This window comes from Clupea harengus, chromosome 11, assembly GCF_900700415.2.
Source record: "Clupea harengus chromosome 11, Ch_v2.0.2, whole genome shotgun sequence".
NCBI classification, from domain to species: Eukaryota; Metazoa; Chordata; class Actinopteri; order Clupeiformes; family Clupeidae; genus Clupea; species Clupea harengus.
In genome coordinates this window covers 26,878,790-26,893,439 of record NC_045162.1, presented here as the reverse complement: position 1 = coordinate 26,893,439, position 14,650 = coordinate 26,878,790, and the positions used below count along the sequence as shown (strand labels likewise).

Here is a 14,650-nt window from a genome sequence, read left to right as displayed (position 1 = left end):
GTGTGTGTGTGTGTCCGCGTGGCGTGTGTGTGTGTGTGTGTGTGTGTGTGTGTGTGTCTGCGTGGCGTGTGTGTGTTTATGGCTTTTTATTGTGCCCGGCTCTGGTCACCGGGGCTTTGGAGGGAGTTACAGGGAAATGTGCGACTACGGGGTCAGAGGGCGTTCCGTGACCCCCGGTGACCTTGAGCAAGGGCGGCCCCGTCCTCTCAGTGAAGGAGATATGGGGCGCGCAGATTATAGGGGATGGCTGACCCAGCGATTCGCCCCTGTGATATCTGCTCCGCACAGGCGCTCACAGATATTACGTTATCCAATTCAGCTGTCTGCCACGGCCACAGTAGCTTCATACATCAGCTGACAATTATGGCAATTCATTTTTTATTGTGGATTGTAGATTGATATTGTGACTGTGGAGTGGAGGGGGGGTTGGCGGAGGGTGCGGTCCCCACAGAAAGATGGCTTCACCTTTGTGCCTGGCAGGCCCGTGTCCTTGGCTCCATTTTTTTTTTCATCTTTTATCTGTCCCCCTCGCTCCTTTTTTCTCTGCTGAGTGTCAACTCCGTCTCCTTTAATTGATTGTTCCGGTGTGTGCAGGGCTACAGGGCTGCCTGCCTGCCTGCCTGCCTGCCTGCCTGCCTGTCTGTCTGCCTGTCTGTCTGCCCGGGGGAGGTGATGCAGTGGTGTTTGGGAGGGTGACAGAGATGCCAGGTGCCTGGCATCTGATTCCACCATCTTCACTGACCTGTGATGCGCGTGCACAAGCACGCACGCACACACACACACACGCACGGACGCACGCACACACACACACGCACGTACACACACACACAGGCAGTCAGTCACACAGTCACACTCATACATCTTAACCAACCACCATCACCCCACCCACTACTACACCTTGCCCTACCCCACAGACTCACACAGACATAGAATCCCCTGCATACACACACACACACACACACATACACATCCGTCCTCAATCCTATGAAATACACACTACACATACACACCCTAGTAGCTTGTGGTGAGGGGTTAAATCACTTGTGAACATGGATACACTGTTTGAACAACACAACAACATAAACAATAAACACAACATAAACACTGTACCCTGTTTGAAATGACCTACACCCCAATTACCACAAACCATCGTCTCACACACACACACACACACACACACACACCGCAAGCCCACCCTCCTTCCCTGTCCCCCATGACCTGGATACAGGGCCTGGTGTTTTATCTCCGGGCTCTCCTGGGTCACCTTCAAGTCCCGCTAGCTCTCACACACACGACACACACCTCACCTCAGGTACAAACCCCCTCCACCCCGACGAGAGAGAGCCGTCACAGACGAGGAGATGGACGACCTTATTCTGACTCTGACTTTTAGCACAATTGATTGCGTTGTTTTTCCGTGTAATTTGTTGTAGATGGTTTGGCCTGCCTGCGGTTTATGTCTGTAATTGGTCGTTAGTGTTTGTTACAGTGTAGGGGGTTCACGTCTACTCCCCGTGATTGACTCTGAGCACTGAGTTGCGGTGTAAAAAAAAAAAACCCGCCCCCTTGTAATGTAATTGATCGTAATGTTAAGTGTAAAAAGCCTAGTAACAGATTGTCGGCGTGATGTTATGGAGTGAAAAAAAAAAGAAAGCCCATCACTTTAATTGATCTGGCCTGTTCAGGGCGCACGGTTAAGGTTCATTTCTTAAGCGTTCCAAGACAGCCTTCCCTCAACATCCCGGTGCTCCATCCCATAAAGGACACATATTCACACACAGACACACACACACACACACACACACACACACACACACACACACACACACGGGCAAACACACTCACATACACACTCACATACACACTCCCCTCCCTCATTGATCCCACTTGAAGCCATATTCATTAGAGAGGCCATCGATCCCCTAATCAATACTCTGTATACTCTGGAGGATAACTGTAGGGCTGGCACTGGCCTTCTCCACTCCCCTTCCACCAGCCCTAAGCAATGTGAGGAGAGTTTTAGCCCACAGAAGTCCCACCTGGATTTGGGGACTTCGGCTGTGAGAGGGGGGGGGGGGGACGGACATGCACAGCACGATTTGATATCCGGTGTCAGATTTGTCAGTCCCGAGAAGGTCAGAGTCATCTTGGGTCTCCGCGTCGCGTCTCATGGCAGCTGCGGTAAAAACGGGCGGTGTATCGACAGCCCAGAGACGGCCTGGCGTCGGTTGTCATCGCATGTCCCTCAGTGAGTGATTTTTTTTTTGCTCCGGGCTGAATCCCTTTTGATTCTTCCCCTGATTGATCTTTTACTGTAAACACGGCTTATATTTAGACAGACAAGGAAACAAACCACAAAAGACGGCGGACATGTTAATCCGCGAGACAAAAAGCGCCAGTGTTTTGAAGAGCTTTCGCTCGCCCCCAAAAGCTGTTTGATTCCTAAAAAAAGCGGTCTCTGCAAACACTGCTGCTAGTCAAGCACATTGGACAGACAGGACGAAGGCATCATTCATTTCCTCAGACTTTGAGTACGAAGGCATCATTAGCTTCTGAGAGAAAAAAGGTCGATTACTTTCAGACGACTGAGAGAAGGAGACGTACCCTCCGGTGCCTCGGCCCTGTTCACAGCGTGTCCACCCTGGGTGCTCGTCACAAAGGGGTCACGGTCTGCCATGTTGGGGGTCATTCCCCTGTAGCTCAGCAGGGGGGTTGTGTGCGTGTGTGGGGGGGGGGGGGGGTGAGGCAAAAGTGGAGGCGTTTGATGTGCAGACGGGCTTCAGGGGAACGCTCTTCAGCCGGCGTTTGATCCTCGCTCACTCTCAGTCGGCCCTGTTCTTGCACGGGCAGGAAGTGACATCTGAAACATTTCAATTGCCAGTCCATCTGCCTCCCCCAATCCAGCGCAGTCGCCCTGCTCCTCTCCGTTTCGCTCGCCTCTCCTCGCTCTCCTGTCTCCCTCTCTTTTCCTTCACTCTCATCTCGCTCTTTCTTCTTGCTTTCGTTCTTCCGTCGCTCTGTCTCTCTGTTCTCTATCTCTTTGGCATTCTCCATCAGTCCTCCCTCTCTCCGTGTCCGTCTCATTATCTCCATCTCTCATTTTCCCTTTGTAGCTCTCTCCCTCTCCAAATGTATTTGCACGGCTTGCTCACATCCAGGGTTTTTTTCCCCCGACAACTTTGTCTGTGGACGCAGTGCCACATCTCGCTCTGCCGCTGCCGCTGCCTCTGCCTCAGCTTCCCTGCTCCTGCTCCTTTTCCTTTTTTCTCTTCTCCCCAAGACCTCCCCTGTTAATGGAACCAGTCAGTCAGAACGTTCAAAACACATATTAAACGGGAATCAGGAACCTCTGGCTGAACGCGGGAGCCAAATCACGCTGTTCAAATGTTGTCCTTACACGGCGGCCACGTGCGGCATAAGCAAGGCGATGGGACGTGCAACATTAACTTGATTCACGGTGCCGCTCGGCGGCGGCGGCGGCGTTGTCGGGCGCGGTGACTGAGTGACACCCCATAAACCCCCGGCGCGCCGCGGCGAGGACGACAGGCGGGCGGGTGGGCGGGCGGTTGAGCAGACAGCACCGGCGGCTAATGTGACACGCGCCACTCCTGCGCACGTTTTTTATGGGAACGGAGAAGAAGCCACCATTTCACACACACACACACACACACACACACACACACACACACACACACCTGCTGGCTCATCACACCTCTTTAGAAGCCACTAGGCTGCAGTGCAGCTCCTGTCACCGAGCACACTGCTTCCCCCCATCCTCCCCGACCATGAATCTCCCACTGATTTACTGTACCCGTCGTCACACAGTAGACACTACTCTCCAAATGGACTCAGCAAATATAGTATACTTTGTTAAAAACACCAATTAAAACGTAGCCTTAAAAAAAACACTCCTTTTTAATTAGTGTCGACTATTGTGGAGACCTTCGAACCGCCGAATGCTTGACATTGCTAATGCGTCCAACCTTTTGAGATATGGGAGTGCGCTGACATAGGTTAACCCATTTACCCCATGCAGGGATCCACTTGGCCGTCTGCCACAGCGTGAGCCTTTGTTGCAGCAGCACACTGACCTCCTGGCTTAGGCCTGAGATAAAGAGCGCATCGTCATGTAAAAGAGAAACTGTTTTATACGCAAACTGGGATTTACAACCGAAGAAACTCTGGCTCGGTTTTGTGGTTTTAAAAAAAATAATAATATTAACCATAGCAGCGCATGGGGATCATTAATGTACAGTGTGCATGACCTACGCTTACCCCGCAAGACCTTCAGGAATGAGCCATTCAGAACTATCGGGATTTCACTTCTGTTTAGCCATCAGACCATCTCTTCTTGCCTGAACTGTGTTTTGGAAACAGTAAGGGACCTTTTTTGTTTTTTCTCTTTTTTTCTTCCCTGCGCACGTTGGAGAAGCACCAGAGGCTCACGCCAGGCAGCCTGAGCACCACTAATCTTTCCAGGCGAGAGCATTCGCCCCGCTTTTAATGAAAGCATCCTCAGCCACGGACACAATCAGCCCAACATATCTGGGCTTATATTTCATTCTGATGGGAGATGTCATCACAACCGTACCATCCACACATGCACACACGCACACATGCACACACACACACACACACACACACACACACACACATACAACACCTCAACGCCACCATTGGTGGAGTGCAGCAGTGGCTTGGGCCATAACATGGCATAGAGTAGCGAAGTGTAGCGCAGAGCTAAGCGGAGCTGGATTGTCTTGTCTGTGGGCTGCGTGTGTGCTGTAGCAGTTGTAGTGGCCTGTCAGAGACAGATGCCGAGAAGGCGCTAGAAGGCAGGCGATGTGCAGATGACAGAGTGGCACATCTGTATGCTCACTCCCCTCCTTTATTTTGTCAGTTATGTGCCTGAAGCGCTCAGCGCCTCAACCTGGCACGGGGCTCCGAGCACCAGATGTCAGTCAAGCGCGTCTCCCCCCCTCGCTTGACTCCTGTCGTGATGGCTTCTATCTGCCACATGCCTTTGAAGACTGCTAGCTGCCTGCCTGTATGCCTGTATGCCTGTATGCCTGTATGCCTGAACCGGCTGAGCCGTGATGATTGCTGTCACGTGACCCGCGGTTACGGGGGCTGGCCTTTGGGAGATGGGCTCCCCTCTTGAGTCGGGTTCTCGTCAAGCAGTCTGCCTTGTCTATCTATTCTATTCATTTTTTTTCCATTCTATTTTTCTCTCCTTGAATCTGTTTTCAGAAAAATCTCTGTCTCTCTGCTATCTTCTTTAAAAGCATCATGAATACATTTGAGTATATCAAATCGCTTTTGAATTTAGCTGATATCAACATCAGTGTGTTCAGCTGAATTGATTTGAATGAAGCTGAATGGAAGTGAACTGAATTGATTTGAATGAAGCTGAATGAAGCTGAACTGCCTCAGCTGAGGTGGTGTGTGGTGTGAGTGGAAGGCTGGGGCTGCCCTTTGTGCTGGTGTGGCGGGCAGGTGTCCTGCGCTGCGCTGTGCTGTACGGGGTCACTGAGGGCCCTGTCGGGCCAGTGTAGAATGAGCTGCTGGCAGACAGGGTCACGAGTCGACCCCTCTCACCTCCGCTCTGCTCCGCTCGGCGTGCCGTGGCGTGGCGCTGCCGGGATCAAACGGGTGCCTCTCGCTCAGAACTGGACACAGCAAATGTCAGTAGGAAATGGAGGGATGAATCATTGATGAGAGTCAGTCGGCAGGTTGAAAGAGTGTGTGTGTGTGTGTGTGTGTGTGTGTGTATATGTATGTGTTTGTCTCCACTGTGTAGCTGTGTGTGTGTATGAATGAGAAGGTTAGTGTGACAATGGGTGTATCTGGGTTGTGTGTGTGTGTGTGTGTGTGTGTGTGTGTGTGTGTGTGTGTGTGTGTGTGTGTGTGTGTGTGTGTGTGTAGGTTGCTGTATTCAGCACTACCGACTGAGACCTGTTCCCAGTGCGGGGAGTTTCCCCCCGTGTGAGGTCATCAAGCTCTTTGGTCTTCCCGGCCGTGCCTGCTCCGTCAGAACCGTGTTCACCTCTCTCTCTCTCTCTCTCTCTCTCTCTCTCTCTCTCTCTCTCTGTGGACGTGAACACAGGGTTTATATTCTCATGTCACTCAGCACCTGTGCAAACACAAGCCACACAAAGCCAGTTCTGCAGCGCTCAGCACAATATCCATCTGGACGCTAATCCAATCATTTGCATCAGTCGAGGCCGCAGCAGGCGAGGCACACACACACTAACCCTAACTGGCCCAGTTCGCCGAGGCCCCCTGATCAGCCTCTGGGCCTGGATGCTTGATCTGGGATTGACTGCTTTGGTCTGCGTGACAGCTTCATTCACAGCCTGTCTGTCAGTGTTGACTTTCTTCTCTCCCCTGCGTTTTTCTTTTTTGGCTTTTTCCTTTTTTGTTTATTTTAAACTGTCGATTCAAAACCATGATGTTTCTTTCATCAGTGCTCGTCGCCCTGGCAACGCCATAGCACCCTGTGATCAGGCCGCAGAAGAGATCAATTAGCGCCGTCTGAAACCCGTAATGTTTTTTCTTCCCCTTCTTCCTCCTGCGCTCAAGCTTAATAAGTTGTCACTCTGCTCTCCTGTTAAAACAAACTATGGCAGCCCGCAAAGTCATAATTACTGTTTTAGCACAGGGATGTGAGTGAGTGAGTGAGTGTGTATGTGTGAGTGTGTGTGTGTGTGTGTGTGTGTGTGTGTGTGTGTGTGTGTGTGTGCGAGTGTGTGTGTGTGTGTGTGTCTGTGAGTGTGTGTGTGTGTGTGTGTGTGTGTGTATCAGGGATGCGAGTGTAAATTCACAGCTGATAAATGAATCATCACCCACTAAGCGCATGACCCCTTTTTGGCAGACACAATTTTGATGTCTGTGTTACTCATTCATGCATTGTTAGGATGAAACACTCAAGGACTACTGGAGGGGAATAGTGATGTTTACGTTGTTAATGCATATTCTATCGTGCTGTAAAGCCATTGCTGAAAGTTTTCTAGATTAAAGATGGAAAGTTGGGGAAGTTCTTTCCCTATGAGAATCAGCTAATCTCTTTTTTGTGTCTCCGTGTGTGTGTGTGTGTGTGTGTGTGTGTGTGTGTGTGTCACAGGCATCGTGTCCAAGTCCTTTGAGTGTCGCCTGAAGGGCCAGGGAGCCTCCTTCGTCCAGGCGGAGACGGTCTTCATTCCTGAAGACGCGTCCTCGTCGGCTGCTGCCACTCTGTGCCGGATCGGCACGTCGGGTCTGGAGGGCTTGGGCTCGGAGGCGGTGCAGCAGGTCATCATCATCCAGGGCTACGACGGGTCCGGCGGCAACCTGGCGGTGGAGCAGGCTCTGGAGGAGTCGGCGGCCGCCACGCTCCAGACCCTCGCCATGGGCGGCCAGGTGGCCGAGGTGCTGCACATCACCGAGGACGGCCAGCTCATCACCTCCTCCGGTCGCCCGGCGTCCGCCGCCGGCACCACGCACATCCAGCTGCCGCACGGGACCACGCAGTACGTGCTGGTGGAGTCCAGCGGCCAGGCTGCAGCCACGGCGGCGGCCATCTTGGAGGGGCAGGGGGCCACCGTAGTGGGAGGGGGCCGGGTGGAGGCGCACGGTCACACGGTGGTGTCCGAGTCGTCAACGTCGTCGGCGCTGGACGCGCTGCTGTGCGCGGTGAGCGAGCTGGGCCAGAGGGGCGCCGGCGTCGGCGCTGGCAACGGCGGGGAGGAAGAGGTCGTCACCACCACGGTCGGGGACGGAGAGATCGTCACCACCACGGTCGGGGACGAAGAGGGCGCTGAGGAGGAAGAGGAGGTCAGAGAGGAAGTCACCGAGGGAGAGGTGCAGGTCTACAGGGAGGTGATGGAAGGGGAGGAGGAGGGGTCTGAGGAGGTGGGCATGGTGACCCAGGTGGTTGGCCACGCCGCGTCGAACGCGCGCCACGACGAGATGGTGCAGGAGGTGCTGCAGTTCGCCGCCAGCCAGCTGATGATGAAGGAGGGCCTCACGCAGGTCATCGTCAACGACGAAGGCACGCACTACATCGTCACGGAGCTGGACGACTCCACCCTGCAGCTGGAGGGCACCGTCTACACCCAGAGCACCGAGGTAGAACAGGAGGAGGAGGTGGCTGAAGAGGAGGCCCAGGACACCGAAGAGAGGGTGGTGGTCTACACTGAGGAGGCCCCTCATGGTGACCATCAGGAGGGATGAGGACAGAGGATAGGGCCCTAGTCTCTGTCAGCACATGGCAGCAGCAGCTGTGGGGCCCAATCCCTGGGGCCCTAGTCTCTGTCAGCACATGGCAGCAGCAGCAGTGGGGCCCAATCCCAGGGCCCCTTCCCAAGTCAACCACTGCCTGTCAGATCAACATGGGTTTGCATTCGCATCTGGAGCTTGTGCGGCAGGTAACTCAGGACATCACCCAGGGCTTGACCTAAGAGGGGGAATCTTCCATAAGGGGCAGGGTGCTGATGGGCTTCTGGATCTATTAGAATGCTATTGGTGTGAGACTGCGTCACTGGGGAGCAATACCATCATCAATACTCAGCCCTTTAGTCAACTAACGAATTCAAAGTTTTTTTTTGTCATTAGTCATTTCAGGTTCAGTTACAATACATTGGGAAAGAATGTGTTGTTTATTTAATTGCTTTTGAAATAGGTATTTAGTTCCATTGTTTTGTTGACACACTTGAATCACTTGAGTTTGTTGAATGCTAATTTTATTTGCTTTGTGATTTGTGTTTTACATTTTGTAATTTAATATTTGATCTCACATGGATGTAAATGCGGGCGAAGCTGACAGACGCAGTTTGTGACGGAGGCGTGACGTGAGGCTGTGCTCCTTGGCTTGAGGTTCACAAGAGATTCCATTCACAGTTTGCGTTTTGATGTTTTGAACATCACTGTCGCATTTTTTTTTTTTTTTAAAGCTCATTTGTGCTGCCAGAACTCTTCGAAAGCCTTTCGAAGTACCACCAAAAACCAGACTCAGGAAGGCACGACTATCATTTGAAAACATTCTGTCCCTTGTATATCAATTGAGGACATTACTGGTCTGAATGAACACCTAAACCAGAGACTTCTATGCATTGCGACAGTGTCAAAAGCTGTTCTTTCTCCACACGATATTATCTGGATTGGAAGTGCTCAGAATACCATACCATATATTTCTCTGCAGAGTTCTCTCCCACTCTTTGGCAACTTGATCAGTTCAATTCATAGGATTCTTTAAAATGAGGTTTTGTTTCTTGAACAATCATTCTGTGTGTTTTGACAGTGGTCTGAAGCAGAGACACAACATGAAAATTGTTTTCTTTTTGCTGGCAGTCCTCTTCAAATAAAGCTTGATTTGTAATGTTTCATTCCTTCTCCTCAAAATGTGATTGTTTGTCAAATATCTCACGATTTCCCTTCATTTTACGAAACCCAACTGCCACATAAGTGGTTGAAGTCCAGAATCTCAAACCGCCGTGTGTCTTACCTGCACTTACCAGTGTCCTTACCCTCACTAACCAGTGTCCTTACCCTCACTAACCAGTGTCCTTACCCTCACTTACCAGTGTCCTTACCCCACTTACCAGTGTCCTTACCTCACTAACCAGTGTCCTTACCCTCACTTACCAGTGTCCTTACCCCACTTACCAGTGTCCTTACCTCACTAACCAGTGTCCTCACTTACCAGTGTCCTTACCCTCACTTACCAGTGTCCTTACCTCACTTACCAGTGAACCTTACCTCACTTACCAGTGTCCTTACCTCACTTACTAGTGTCCTTACCCTCACTTACCAGTGTCCTTACCCTCACTTACCAGTGTCCTTACCCTCACTTACCAGTGTCCTTACCCTCACTAACCAGTGTCCTTACCTCACTTACCAGTGTCCTTACCTCACTAACCAGTGTCCTCACTTACCAGTGTCCTTACCCTCACTTACCAGTGTCCTTACCTCACTTACCAGTGAACCTTACCTCACTTACCAGTGTCCTTACCTCACTTACTAGTGTCCTTACCTCACTTACCAGTGTCCTTACCAGTGTCCTTACCCTCACTTACCAGTGTCCTTACCTCACTTACCAGTGTCCTTACTTCACTAACCAGTGTCCTTACCTCACTTACCCGCATTGCTCTCATCCTAAACAGGTTTGGAAAGGCATGAATGAAAAACACATGTCAGTCATGCAAGAAATCATCAAGTGCACGTTCCATCGTCATGATCCCTGCAACTGATATGCATCTAAGATCATAAATGTCTTCAGTTGCTGAATGAGCCGGAGAGATGATGTTGATGCGGTTGTTTTTTTTTTTTTTTGTTGCATTCCTATGCTGTGAGGGAGTTCACGTCTGGCGCTGGCCTCCATAGATACACCACAATGTTTCACAGGTGTAGACAAAACAAACATACCGCCGCACACACGCTCGCAGGCCTGCTCTGCCCCAGCGCTGCCTGCTATGTGTGGGCTGTGCCGGGTGGATTAGGACAGGATGGAGAGGAGAGGAGAGGAGAGGAGAGGAGGAGTGCGGAGGAATCCTCTTTTATTCCCCCGCCGTGAGGGCACCCTGTCATTTCACATGGCATCCAGCTCTGTCTCCTCTCGTACCAAATATATAAGCCTTCGCTTGCCTCTCTCTCTCTCTCTCTCTCTCTCTCTCTCTCTCCTCCTCTCAGCCCCATAAATGCACATTCTGTCTGTACAACTCTGTCCCTCAACATCAGGATTTACAGACAGTTGACTGGCTTTCCCATGAAAACGATGTCTATGCATGGCTTTCTGTGTGTGTGTGTGTGTTTGTGTGTGTGTGTGTGTGTGTGTGTGTGTGTGTGTGTGTGTGTGTGTGTGTGTGTATGTGTCTGTGTGTGTTGTACATACGACATGATACATTCATACACATTACAGAACAATCTCTTTTCTCACTATCTTGCGTGTACACACCCCCTCCACTAGAGTGTGTCATGTGTGGGTGTGTGTGTGTGTTGTTTGTATGTGAATAAGTGCTTATCTGCATCAGTGAGTGATTTCGTCTGTATATGTGCATGCTACCAGCTTCTTTTGCAAATAACTATCTGTGTGTGCGTGAGTGTGTGTGTGTGTGTGTGTGGGGGGGGGGGGGGGGGGGTACAATACACGTGCATGCATGTTCGCGAAAACAAATGACTGCGTGTCCACATCTGTACTCTGGTTTGCTGCACTCTGCAAGTGTGTGCGAGAATGAGGATGTTTCATTGTGTGTGTGTGTGTGTGTGTGTGTGTGTGTGTACAGTGGTTGCGCTGTGCGTCTCCTGCTCCCTTAATCAGAGCTGGGTGGTTGATTATTAGCTGCAGCAGGCCGTGCGTGTGACATGGCAGGGGGAGGAATTAGCAGCTGTCAGCCGCTGATGAGTTAATTTCCTGACAGGCCAGAGTCCAGCCCCCCCCCCCCCCCCCCACACACACACACACACACACACACACACTCCACAACACACCACTCACACACGGCCAGACGGCTGATGGAAACCTGCCGCTTAATTGGAGTGCCATGAAAGGGCAAGGGGAATAGGACAGTGTGTGTGTGTGTGTGTGTGTGTGTGTTTCTGTGTGTGTGTGTGTGTGTGTTTCTGTGTGTGTGTGTGTGTGTGTGTGTGTGTGTTTCTGTGTGTGTGTGTTTCTGTGTGTGTGTGTGTGTGTGTGTGTGTGTGTTGCGTGGGAGGAGGGGTATGTCTTGGAGTTTTCCTTTTCCATCACTGGATTTGATAGATGTCTGTACAGCATGCATGTCTATAGGGGATTCGTAGGTACTCTTTGTGGTAAGTCTGTGTTAACGTTATGGTGTGCGTGTTAACGTTATGGTGTGTGTGTGTTAACGTTATGGTGTGTGTGTGTTAACGTTATGGTGTGCATGTTAACGTTATGGTGTGCGTGTTAACATTATGGTGTGTGTGTGTTAACGTTATGGTGTGTGTGTTTGGTAAGGGAGTGCATGGTTAGACAGTGGAACGCTACGCAGGAGTCGGATGGCCCCACGGGAAAGGATGTGTCAATGGCAAGGTTGTGGAGATGAGAGATATTGACTTTCTGCATGGAACAGGTGTGTGTGTGTGTGTGTGTGTGTGTGTGTGTGTGTGTGTGTGTGTGTGTGTGTGTGTGTGTGTGTGTGTGTGTGTGTGTGTGTGTGTGTGTGTGTGTGTGTGTGTGTGTGTGTGTGTGTGTGTGTGTCTCTGTGTGTGTGTGTGTGTGTCTGTGTGTCTGTGTGTGTGTGTGTGTGTGTGTCTGTGTGTGTGTGTGTGTGTTCACTATACATTTGTGTTTAGGGGACTGTCATGAAATGGAGTTGGAAGAGGGTGGTCCTTTTCTTTTCTATCAGTCTTTGGGGGTGCATGTATGTGGTTAGCAGAGATGGGGGGTAAAGGTGTGTGTGTGTGTGTGTGTGTGTGTGTGTGTGTGTGTGTGTGTTGGGGGGGTGGTGGTGATGAGGTGTGGGGGGGGGTCAGGTTGAGTATGATAAATATGGCAATTCTATTTAGCGTCCGTGTGTTGAGAGCATATCAGCCCGAGGATCGCTCTCTTAATGCGGCCGCTATCACTTGTGCTCCCCCTCCGGCTGTATTAGTATGCTGGGTAATGTGTTCTATTTGCGCCCTGTCCTCGGGGCTGGCAGGTACAATTCTGTTCGGAGGACTTGTTTATTTGCGCTCTGTTTCTCTGTGGGCGCGCGTGCCCAGGACCTGCTACTTCCTGGGCTGGAGGATCAGCGCGCACAGGAAGTGGAGCAGATGGGTTTCACCGGGACATCATTCTTGAATATTCGCCTCATTTTGTCACCCATTGCCTGACTGCAGAAGACTGACTTTACATGAGACGGTTTGCGTGAAAGTGGGGTGTGGGGTCAATGTCAAAAGTTAAAGGACTGACCAATATCTTAATTTGATCTAGAATGTTATAAACAAAAACATTAGTACAGCATTGTGCAGGTTTTAATTGCAATATCAAATTTAAAAAAATATATGTATCGATTTTTTTTTGATTGAAATTGAGTTTGTGTGATGTTTAACAATGTCTCAAAAATCACTATCTTTCATTGTCTTCACCAGTCAAAGCCCCTCATTGTCTGGGACTCTCTCAGTGTTTGCAGTGAAAAACAATATTACTTTTAAATTAGCTAAAGATTTGCAAACCCTCATTGCCAACGCTACTGATAAAGAGAGGGATGGCCTCCTCTGTGGTCAGTTGGCCAGTTCAACAGCGCTTCCCTTTCTTGTGGATGGGGAACGGAACAGAACAGGGCAGAGCAGGGCAGGGCAGGGGAGGGGGAGGGGTACAGGGGGGATTGATGGGGGGTGAGGGGAGTTACCGCCCGTCCCAGGGCCTCGTGGAAACCCTACCCCCCCACCCTCCCCTCCCCTCCTCGCCTCTCGGGCCCTTTGATCATGTTAATCCGGCCCGCTCGCACAGATACCCCGCCATACATACCTCAACTCCCCGCCATGACACTCCACCTCATTCCACCCCTACATGCCGCATTCATGCACGGAAAAAGAAGAAGAAGGAAAAAAAAAGAGCAAGAAAGAAAGAGAGAGAAAAGGGGTGAATGACCACCTGCCTCCACTCCATTCCAAAATGGAGAGGGAGAGAGAGAGAAAGAAAAACAGTCAATGTAAAGAGCCGTCTCTCAGCACGTCATTACGGAAAGGCTCTGACTAAAAAAAAACGACGTTATTAGCTCGGCTATGCCAGAGTGGTGATCACAGAATTAACGGGGATTTCAACTTTGAGCCAGAAACAACTGCAACGTACTGCGACTGGCAATTAGAATGGAGGAGTTCTCCTACACACTGGCACACTCTCTCTCTCTCTCTCTCTCTCTCTCTCTCTCTCTCTCTCTCTCTCTCTCTCTCTCTCTCAGACATACTTTCTGTCTCTGTCACAGACATGCAGCCATTTCTCTTTCTCAGTCGCAACCAGAAATATCTGCACATGCTGTTGTTCACATTTAGACGTGAAGAAAGGAAGACTGAGAGAGAGAGAGAGGAGGAGGGAAGGTTTGGGAACTACTGACGACAGAAAGACAAAGATGGACACTGGTCCTGCCTCTCTCTTCTGGGAGAGATCCTCTAGAAAAGAAAGAGCACTTAGCTGGAGCAAAGAAGAGTGTCAGGTTCTCTAAAAATAATTTGGATAAATCTGTTTCTCTCAACCCCCCCCCTTACCCCATTTAGGTTTGCAATATTTAAAATCTGTCTATGGAGAGATATACAGTATGTTAAATCCACTGCCTCGAATTAAGCACTTTAACACGTTTTTTTAAACCTGATGTCATTTGGGGAATTTTGAGTTCCCGGTGAAACAGGCACGCAACCCCCTTTCCTACTTCGTCTGAGGTGATTCATATGTTCTTTTGGCTGTGACGGCTTTCAGTCCTTCCAGTAGTTATGTGACTGGACAACTTTTCCTGAGTTTAATGTGACTGGCAGACCTCGCTTGCCCAATTGAGAGGAGATGGACCGGGACATTTTGGTACGCATCCCAATGCTTTTGGTAACTCACACCAAAATACAGGTCACACAAAGAACACAACACATACCGGTCCTTTTCTTTTTTTTTTTTTTCCAATATGGCATAACACCATTTCCCCCACGTCCCCTCCCAAGGTCACTAACACATTAATGGATGCCA

General features: G+C 50.4%; 1 protein-coding gene across 1 annotated transcript in view; it reads left to right on the top strand.

The window, feature by feature from the left end:
• Positions 1–9,362, top strand: part of znf407 (zinc finger protein 407) — a 144,330-nt gene extending 134,968 nt beyond the window's left edge. The window contains exon 9 of the mRNA XM_012820437.3: positions 7,124–9,362. Coding sequence (XP_012675891.2) covers positions 7,124–8,211 — 1,088 coding nt within the window. The 3' untranslated portion in view covers positions 8,212–9,362. The remainder of the gene's footprint in view (positions 1–7,123) is intronic.
• Positions 9,363–14,650: the final 5,288 nt, after the last annotated feature.